At 38.0% G+C, this 10,668-nt stretch overlaps 1 protein-coding gene across 2 annotated transcripts; it reads left to right on the plus strand.

Moving 5' to 3' along the window:
• Positions 1–638: 638 nt before the first annotated feature.
• On the plus strand, positions 639–10,341 carry si:ch73-173h19.3 (uncharacterized protein LOC563864 homolog). 2 transcript variants are annotated; one of them, XM_056759929.1, is made up of 9 exons: positions 639–700; positions 3,043–3,129; positions 3,314–3,359; positions 3,635–3,889; positions 6,231–6,350; positions 7,456–7,575; positions 7,652–7,775; positions 8,020–8,212; positions 8,293–10,341. In XM_056759929.1, exons 2-9 carry the CDS (start codon positions 3,049–3,051, stop codon positions 8,452–8,454), a joined length of 1,101 nt encoding a protein of 366 aa, XP_056615907.1. In that variant the 5' UTR covers positions 639–700; positions 3,043–3,048; the 3' UTR covers positions 8,455–10,341. The 2 variants fall into 2 exon arrangements, with proteins under 2 accessions (XP_056615907.1, XP_056615908.1); XM_056759930.1 differs by lacking the exon at positions 6,231–6,350.
• Positions 10,342–10,668: the final 327 nt, after the last annotated feature.

A 10,668-nucleotide genomic window follows, 5' to 3' on the forward strand; every position in this document is an offset into this window, starting at 1 on the left:
CTAGTAAATATATATTTGTAAAAGGTCACAACTAAATGAATGATCTCAATTATATATGGTTATTTATGCTTATTTATTATTAAGATAATTATTATGGAGCGTAAAAGAGGATGAGCATGCACGTGAAGTCTTGTAATATGTACTTAACATTTAATTCATTTCTAAATGCAATTGCAATTTCGATCTTTAAGGCATCTGGAATTAAATTAAATGTGAACTTACTAGATACTGTCCGGAATATAAAACATGAAAACAAACCTGACATGACACATGGGAAAAATATTTTGAACAATTACATTATTGCCTTATTTAATTTTAAATGCTCTATAATATCTCTGAAAAGTTAGCAAATGTAAAATAACAAAAGACAAAAAAACTATTATAACTAAAATAAACCTATATTTACATTTACTGAATGAATAACTGAATATATAAATATTTTTTCTCTTGAGTATTCAGTATTTCAACTGATTGAGTAAAACTCTATATTAGATCCATATATTGTAGATCTAGGAGTTTAGCAGTAGATGGAGCCACATTCACTGTGATTTTATTCTAACAAGAACGTAACAGTTAGCAAAAAAAAACCTAATTGAAAAGGCTTGGGAGAAAACCTGCCCCCTAACAATATGATCGCAGGCACCTCGTGTGTGAGCCACTCCAGTGTTTCCTGAATTTACAGAAGAATATATCTCACAAGGTAAGCACATTTAACGTTACTCACATTACACACATTTATCACTACTGGCAAGATTTACAAATGGGTAATATCATATTTGTATATGTATAGTCTTTATTTATAACATTTTAAATCTTTACTCTGCATGATCCTTATATAAGTGTAATTTATAACTAAAGTAGCCTTACAGTTTATCAATGTGCATAACAAAATAACTTTCAAGTTTTCCTGTTTTGTTCAGACCCATTCAAAGCAACTGCACTTTGTTTAATAAACAAAACAAAGAATAAAGTTGTTATGTAGTACTGAAGGCTACATGCAGGTTTTGAATGAGAATTGACACAATAGACTTTGTGTCTATGCAGAAGGTTGCATTATTACACGAATGAGAGATTTAGCTGAACAGAAAACAACAATTTTAGCTGTAAGTTGCTAGAGGGCTTCGTCAGATAAATATGGTGTCTATGTACTAGTTGCTACATGCCTTTGGTTCCACTACTTTTGAAATAGCTGTAATGATCCTGTACTGCAGATTTACTGTTACACGTGCCAAAACTTTTGTGAGGTTTAGAATAAGAACCAATCTTTTTGCTAAGTTTAAATCTATTAACACTAAATAAAAGTTCATTTTAAATGTGCCACACTGTTTAGATGTTGTGGTCATTTGCACATGGACAATGTGAAAATGTGGTGTAATTACTTAAATGAGCTGGGTGAACGGGCACAGTTTGGACACTGTTTGGATCCGTGCTGCAAAGTTAAGAACTCTGCCAAATTGGGTAAAATCTGAGCCAGGGTCAACAGCAGACTTTTATTCCAACTAAACAACGTGATCCTTGCGACTTGAAAGAAAAGTAATTGATGTTTACATGGAAATTTGCAAATGCCACTGATGAAGAGAAAAGTATTTTGCAAAATGATTAGTAAATGATTGATGTCAGCTTGAAAGTCTTGCATGTTATTTCTGAATCATCAGATGAAAGGATGAATGAATTGCTTTATCAGTATGGTTAGGTTATCAGTCTGCTAGGTTTAAGATGGTATTACTTGTCTTTAAGTCTGATGGTATAGGTTTAAGATTGTCTCTCAATTTGGTTGAGTATAGGTTTAAGTTGATGAACCTGGCTTAAACCTACCTTACCACGATGAGAGACCAGATGGTTTTGTAGGTTTACACTAGTCTCTCAATTAAGTCTAGCAGCTTTAAGATGGGCCAAATCTGGTTGTGTAGGTTGAAGCTGGTCTCCCAATTTGGTTGAGCAGGTTTACGGGGATCTAGCTGGTCTCTTCGTCTGCTGAGAGAGGTTTAAGCTGATCTATGTGATCTTTTGGTCTGGTCGTGCAGGTTTAAGTTGGTCTAACTGGTCTCTCAGTGTGGTCAGGGAGGTTTAAACTGGTCTAGCTGGTCTCTTATTCTGGTCAAACAGGTTTAAGCTGATCTAGCTGGTCTCTTGGTCTGGTCGTGCAGGTTTAAGCTGGTCGCTCAGTCTGGACTGGCAGGTTAAAGCTGGTCCAGCTGCTCTCTCAGTCTGGTCAGAGAGGTTTAAGATGGTCTAGCTGGTCTCCTATTCTGGTCAGACAGGTTTAAGATGGTCTCTTTTAGTCTGGTCATGTGGGTTTAAAATAGTCTCCAAACTTGGTTGCACAGGTTTAAGCTGGTCAATCTGATCTCTCAGTCTAGTCATGGAGGTAACATGTACTTTATTCTGGTTGCGTAGGTTCAAGCGATACTCTCCAAATTTAAGACAGACTCATAATTTAGTTAAGCAGGTGAAAAGTTGGTCTAGCTGGTCTCTCAGTCTGGTCAGAGTGATTTAAGATGGTTTAGCTAGTCCCTTAGTCTCGTCATGCAGGTTTAAGATGGTCTAACTGGTCTATCAGTCTGGTCAGGAAGGTTTAAATTGGTCTTGCTGGTCTCTTATTCTTGTCAGGCAGGTTTTAAATGGTCCAGCTGGTCCTTCATTCTTGACATGCGAGTTTAAGCTAGTCTCTAATTTACTTGAGCTGGTTTAAGCTGGTCTTGCTGATTGCTCAGTCTGGTCTTGGGTCTTGCTGATTGCTCTATCTGGTCTTTAATCTGGTTACGTAGGTTTAAGCGGGTCTCTCAATTTGGTCATGCAAATTTAAGATGGTCTCCTAATTTGATTAAGCATTTAAACTGGTCTAGCTGATCTCTCAGTCTTTCCGTGCAGGTTTAAGCTGTTTTAGCTGGTCTCTCAGTCTGGACAGGCAGGTTTAAGCTTGTCCAGCTGGTCTCCCAGTCTGATCGAGCAGGTTTAAAGCAACTTGAAATAGCAGGTATCAGATGCTATCTCAAGCATATCATATTTTTAGAGTAACCATGCATATACTCTGTTTTGCAGCTCACAATGCTGGGGATCTGCTTTTGTTTAAGTGTTGTCGTCCACCTTGCTGTGTCTCAGAAAACAGAGGAGCCCGTCACATTCACGGCAAGTATTGCACAACTGACATACTTGGTTTCTCTGTAAGTGAATAATGCATCTTCTAACCATCATCTTTTTTTGTAAAGAATAACGTTTTTATAATTAGGCTAAACGCAAAGTCTTGTTATTGTTTCAATAATTAACGTTTGTTGTCTGTTAATTTAATATCAGATATTATTTCTTTCTACAGTGTACTGAAGGTTATGAATTTGATGTTGAAAAGGAAATCTGCAAAGGTAACTTAGCCTCTGTGTTTACTAGGATGATGAATTGGCTGATATTTCACTTTTTTTTATTCTAGCTATCAGTTGATAACTGTGGCTTTTTGTCCCAGAAATGGTAGTTTTATCTTGCGTCAAGATCTACTCACAGCCTCTTAATAAAGCACATTTCTCTAGAATAAAACCGTTTTTTCTCATAAATTCTAGTTATTGCATGATTACTAATGGTGACAGATTGTTTTGTGGTATCTTGATCTAACCCAACCTGCATTTCGAAACTATTTGCACAGATATAGATGAGTGCGAGACGGTTCATGAAGCCTGTAAAGGCGGCATGAAATGCGTCAATCATTTTGGCGGATACCTCTGCCTACCCCAAAACGCTTGGATAATAGTCAGTAATGGTGAGGATCAGCCCACTACACCCCCACCAGTGGACACGGGTGCCAGAGCAGTTCCACCCGCTGTACCTGAAGTCCCCAGGGCCTCTCATACAATCCAGTGTGCTGTGGGTTTCATGCCGGACTCTCAGAACTACTGCAGAGGTGAGTTAACGCAGTGGTTCTCAAAATTGGGGGGCCCAAGATGGATCCACGGGGCCACAAATTTATAGCATTTTATGAAATACATACATTTTTAATAGATTTTATTCTATCAAACATAAGAAAAATAAGACCATCAACCAAAATAATAAATTTTCCAGCATTGTATAACTGAATTTGTTTTGCGTTTGATTAAATTCTAAATGTAGGATTATAAGTCTTTATTTGGGGGTGCCACAAAGGGATGCACAATAAAAAAAAGGGGGCCTTACATGAAAAATGTCTGAGAACCACAGAGTTAAAGTTATCACACTATTTGTAATATTTGTTGTAAACCTGTGTGAAGTGTGTAATTTATACCCCATAGACATATAATTACAAAAATAAAAGCAAGCAAGTTGAAATTACATTTAGGCAACTGTCCAAAGCTTCTATTCAAAGCATTCAGGCTAGGAATCAAACCCATAAACTTGGCATTTCTAGAGCCGCTTACTCGTCGAGTTATAAGATAGCTACACTGGGTTATAACATGAAAATGCAACTCTTAAAGTATAGATCCATTGAATAGTGTGCATACAGGTAATACATTATGTTTTTACTACGGATATAGTTAACCTGAAAATTGGCCAAAACAAGAATATTGAGGGTGTCCTGGCCACCCCAAGTTTTCACTTGGTATATATGGTTATTTCAGTGCTTTGGATCCCTATAATGATTGTTTTCCATGCAGGTTTCCCAAATACACAACTCCACCCAAACTATTGAAGTTGGATGTTAAATCAAATTGAGTACTTTCAAAAGCACCACAGTGTTAAAATTCTTCACAAAGACATTATATGATAAACTCTGAGATGTTGTTGTGGAGAATGCAGTGCCAGAAATCTGCTCCCTCTGGGTCTGTCTTTTTGATGGATAAAACATTTTGTCTACGTGTTAATAGCTCTCCTCTTCTGCCAACTAGATACAGTAGATGTCTGAGTCGTGTTACAGCATGCAGAATCCCAGTGGTGAGAGAAAACAATTTAGGCCGCATTAATCAAAATTGAAACTGAAATACATTGCATAGACATGCCGACCAACATTTCATTATGCAAGAATTATCAGCATTTTCAGATTCCATAATCAGCTATGTTCCAGGTTCAATCTACAGCAAGTCATGACAAACCTAGGGCCAGGATTCAAGCCATAGGTCAAGATTTTGACTGGATTACGTTGGGCATGCCAACATGGCCGCTAAAAATGTTTTCAGTGGTATCATATAATAAAACAAGCAATTCAACCCCTCCTTGTCATATTTGTGCGATATGCATCAGGCAGCCAGTAAACAGATTTTAGGTAGCCTGTGGGTGAAGGCTAGTCTGCAGCTACGCTTTCTGTTACAGTGCATCTAACGGTGGTTATGTGGTTTTGTCTGAGGAAGTATGGGTCAGGACATGCAATCTCTCAGCCCATTAAAATGAGTCAACAATTAGATCGCGCCTCTTCCCGCAAAGAGAGGTCCGTGTTCCTGCGATGTTTACATACTTCAGGCCACTGTCTTTCGAATGTGCCTTGGCAGCGATCCTCCTTTGGAATCTGACACCGGTTTGTTGGAATCAAACCACCGTCATGTGGGTGATCACAGCCTCCAGGTGTATTCTGAACAGTCTCTTTTCTTTCAGAACGGTGGGCGAGTTTCTTCGCCTGCGAGGTCCCTCGCCTCATTTTTTCCACTGCGCATCAGCAGGTTTGGCTATCAACAGCGCTGAACCCCCCGAATGGGCCCACGTGAGTCGTGTCCGGCCAAACGCTGGTCAGCAAAGCTTTGGAAACTCTAGGCAGGAGGCCCTCCTGGGGTTTTAGGATCTCTGCTTTGATATTATTCTCACATTAATGCTTCAAATAGGTCACTTAGGAGCCAAGGAAGAGTATATTTTTATTTGTACGAGGGGCTTTTTCACTCACTCGTGTCGCACGTTCAATGGTCTGTATATGAATCAGAAAACTGGGCTATTCTTAGGCCTTTGTATATAGTTACTTGACCAAACCTGGCAGATAAGCTCAGACCACCCACGATGGCCCCCACAGGGTGAAAAGACACTTTATGCGCTCGAGAAGTACGCTGGATATCATGCCAGATGAACCAAAGAATGATTAGGAACGTTGAAAGGATGTGTATCTTGGATTTGCTACCTGTTGGTTTAAATAAGTGCCGTTATTTCGGGTATTTTTATATTTGGTACATTTCATTAACAAGCAAACACTTTGTTTGTTATTTTGAGACATTTTTAATTTCCTCATCCATCATTGGTGTTTTGTTTTGCTACACCTTAGAATCTGAGGTTTGTTATTGTTTTTATTACAGACGTGAATGAATGTGCCACGTCAAACCACTGTCAGCATCAGTGCTACAATCTGATTGGCTCTTACATCTGCCAGTGTGAAGTTGGGTATGAACTGGCTTCAGACTCTGTCTCCTGTCAAGGTTAATGTCCAGTTTAAGCAACAAAACCTCAACACGCAGTTACACACTAAAGATGTTTGAATTGTGACATGTTCTAACTTATACAAAATACAGTAATATAAATGCTATAGTATGGTTACTGCATCTCTGGCATGCTGTTTATTACCACAGGTAATAACTTCACCTCGTCCATCAGTGTGTATAAACGAACAGAAAATGTGTTTACATTAATATACTCTCGATAAAAGTCGAGCTGGGGCTGCAAATAAATGTTTAAAATATATAACAAACACACTGTTTGAAAGTACAAGCAAAACACTTCAAGATTGCTGATGTTAGCATGTTAGCCTTGTCTGTACAAAGTTAAAGTCTATTTTTGAGTCTAGGTGAAATTTGTCTCCATGTCTGCATATAGCCACTTTCCTACTGTATTTTAAAAGCTGCACTTAAAAATATCTTGTTTGAATAGGCAATACAGACTTTTTAAATAGAGCAAACATTAGTAATGCCCAACCAAAATGACTCTTCACTGTTACATTACATATTAAATCAGCAATCCATTCCTTTTGCCTCTCATTTGCCATCTCTGTTTGAAACATACATTGCACGCTACTTGATGAAAATAACTTTACATGGGTTGAAGTTTCCGTTTCCGATTTCCATTTATTTTTACACATCAAATGTTTGCAATAATTATAATGGTGATTGTAGTGTTAAACATCATTATCAGAAATATTTTGGTTTCATTTTGCTTAATTTGCAGTTTGGTCAAATAATGATTTATATCTGTCCTATCTACTGTATGCCTGTATTTCTATGTCAATGTGTTATACTGAAAATTTGCATCAACCATTATTCCTCACATTTTCTAATCCAAGACAATAGCGACACTGGCCAGCAAAACATAAATCATACAAAAATGACTACTACTTATAAAGTTCAAGTAAAAGCATTAACAAAATTGCATACTTATTAAAAATGTATTCAAGTTAAATTAAAACACAGATACCATTCCATAGCCTTTATTCTAAAAATGATACGATAATAATTGCATAAAAAATAAAACCCCAGTTAGCAACAGTGTGATAGTAGTCATTTTGTGAGTTTCATTCTTTGTATTTTCCAGACATCGACGAGTGTGAATTCTCCAACTACATGTGCCAGTTCCAATGTGTAAATCAGCCTGGAGGATACCAGTGCGCATGCCCTGAGGGATACCAACTCCATGGGACGAGACTCTGCCAAGGTACATTCCCGCCCTCTTGTTTAGGACTCCTGAACTCCCTTCAGATATTTTCATGGACGTTTTAAACCTATCTCAGATATAGACGAATGTGAAACGGGACACAACTGCAGAGATGAGGACATGTGTTGGAATTACTACGGAGGATTCCGTTGCTATCCCAGAAACCCCTGCCGTGAGCCATACGTGAAGACTGGCGAAGGGTGAGTCCACCTTATCCTACCGGTAAACGCATGCCATTGTGTCGCAATAATCCAAACATCTGAATTTGAAAGTATATTTTCCTAGCTTTCGCCTTTGAATTCCAGGGCAGCTTTTCAAGCCGTATTGATTTCTTGTTTCTGTTTGGAATATTTTGAATTTGGAAATTTCCAAATAATCTGAGTTCCTTGCCAAACTTTTTAACCCCGCAAGTATAAAATTAACAAGTAGCATTTTTACCAACAGTCGCTGTAGGTGCCAGTCACCCACTGTGTGTCGGGGGCTTCCGCCTGTTATTGTCTACAAATACATGAGCATCTTTTCTGATCGCTCGGTGCCTGCGGATATCTTCCAGATTCAAGCAACTAGCGTCTATCCCAACATGGTAAACACTTTCACCATCAAATCCGGCAATGAGGGAGGAGAATTCTACTTGAGGGTAAGATCGTAAGACTGTCTCTGGATTGATATTAAACCTGAGACTAGATATTAAAGTTTAACTTACACTGTCTGCTTCAGCGTTCCAGTAACGTGAGTGCCATGCTGGTCATGACCAAGCCTTTGACAGGACCCAAAGAACACGTCGTGGATTTGGAGATGGTCACCCAGAGTAACGTCTTGAGCTACCGTTCCAGCTCGCTGCTGAGGCTTACCATTATAGTGGGCCCATACCCTTTCTAAATCCTCATCTACATGAACCTAAACAGCACCTTGGATTTAATCTTTGTACTACAGCTTTCTATATTCATAGTGTTCAGCATGGTCACCTGATTGTGGTCTAGATCAGTGGTTCTCAACTCATGGGTCACCATAGATGTTTAGCGAGACATATTAGGAACATCGCAGAGGAAAAACATTGCTAAATGCAAATTATGAAGTGAAACTGGCCATGGATATGTGTAAAGGGAAAATAACAAAATACTTGTCATGGCAATGCTTCGTTACTTTCGTTGAACACGAAAGAAGATATTTGAAAGAATGTTTGTAAGCAAAGTACATTGACTTCCAATGTATAAACACGAAACCACTGAGACATTTCTCAAAATATCTTCTTTTGGGTTACAATGCAGGTTTCATATACAGGTTACATATACAGGGTTACATATACAGGTTTCAAATGACATGATGGTGAATAAATGATGGCAGATTTTTTTATTTTTGGGTGAACTATCCCTTCAATACACTACAATGTTTGATATTAAGAATTTTTTGCTTACTTTTCTACAATGAACTACAGAAAGTGTTGGATCGAGCTATATTAAAATCTGAGTCCTGAAGCAAAACCCGTCGAGAACCACTGATCCATATTGTGTAGATATTTGCATATTCATTGGGTTTCCAACAGGATTTGAGATTTATTGACTGATATTTTTTATCCATAGCTTTACAATTCTCATCCATGCATCAGAATATAGATGAGAAAGGTTATCATAAGGATTCATTTCTAAGACTCTCTTTAATTCTCAGCAGGAAGAAAACTGTTTTATAGGTGGAACATGTGGATAAAGCGAAAGTCTTAGGTGGAACAGTTTGTGTCGTAATCGAATGGCATCCTTAGCTAATGGAAATATTTGAATGCGACCTCCGCCTAGCAAATACTGCCGAAATGACCTCCCATCCTAGGAGAATAAGGCAATAATGTTTTGGAAACAGAAGTGATGTTTTTAGGAAATTGCTGGCAAGGGTTTCGGGTCACATAAGCAATGGAACTGTTGCCTAACATGTCTGTACGCTTGCCAGAGCACCGTTTGATCTTGAGCAGTGTTTCTTATTGATGATCCAAGACAAAAACTGTTTCTTAAACCCGTTGCGTCACACCCAGTGCCCCCAGAGATGTGGCCCTGGGTGAGGCTGAAACGGTTAACCCACGTTGTATCTCGGTTGCATCGAGATACAACTGTGTCATGCAATGCAAAGGATGCTTGCCATTCAAACATATATTTGATATATATAACATCAATTTTCTTATGATTCACTTCATGACTTAACTGAATTTGATTCACACATGGTGAAGGCTCCCTCTTATTTCTCTTATTGAGATAATGTTGTTAATATAGTCTAAACCAGGGGTTCTCAACATTTTTGACTCCAAGGCCCGCTTATGCATTCAACAATATTCAGTGGCCCCCTCCCGAACACAAATACTCAAAATTTCTACCCAATAAGATATTTGAAAGCTTGATAAAGTGTTTAAATTTATATTAAAATATAAAATGGACAAAATCAGTTATTTTAAAATGTATTTCAATGCTCAATTTGTCTAATTTTAAATTATTAGTCATTCTGAGGCCCCCTTGGAAGTCAGCCCGGCCTCCTTCATGGGCCTCGGCCCCCCCTGTTGAGAATCCATGGTCTAAACTGATCTAATCTCAAATCAATGTAATAAAGAGAAGTTTTTTTTCTTACAAGACCTGAATGTCGATTGGATTTGCACCTTGCAAAGAGAAATAATCTGTATTTTTAGTTTATTTACAATTGCACTTTTTTAACTCATATGTAGCCTTAGTGCCATTTATTCTGCTGTAAAGTTGTTGTTTTTTGGAAATAAAAGAAATTCAATAACAGTGACTTGGAATATTTTATTTTGCAGATTTGTTGGGTTTTGTAAACCTCCAGACAAGACATGTAAATGTTATGTTTATAGATCTCTTTGCATAATCTTTTTACATATTTCTAGATCTAAAAACAAATGTATTATCAGTGAGGGAACATGTTCCAAAATGCTCATGGATTAAAATCTCTTTTTCCTTAGCATTGCATAACATGCATGGGTCAGTTTGGTATATTCCTGGAACAGTTTATGAGGACCACCAAGATTCATGTGCAATTATTACCTCCCGCAGCTGCGATGGGAATATGCAACTATGCGATGTTGTCATGACAATAGTTGAGCAG

This window comes from Triplophysa dalaica, chromosome 10 (assembly GCF_015846415.1).
Source record: "Triplophysa dalaica isolate WHDGS20190420 chromosome 10, ASM1584641v1, whole genome shotgun sequence".
NCBI lineage: Eukaryota > Metazoa > Chordata > Actinopteri > Cypriniformes > Nemacheilidae > Triplophysa > Triplophysa dalaica.

Coding starts and splice junctions, on each gene's coding strand:
- si:ch73-173h19.3 (XM_056759929.1), top strand. CDS start 3,049: ATGCTGGGGATCTGCTTTTGTTTAAGTGTTGTCGTCCACCTTGCTGTG. Junction 7,576..7,651: donor TGGGACGAGACTCTGCCAAG/GTACATTCCCGC, acceptor AACCTATCTCAG/ATATAGACGAATGTGAAACG. Junction 7,776..8,019: donor TACGTGAAGACTGGCGAAGG/GTGAGTCCACCT, acceptor TTTTACCAACAG/TCGCTGTAGGTGCCAGTCAC.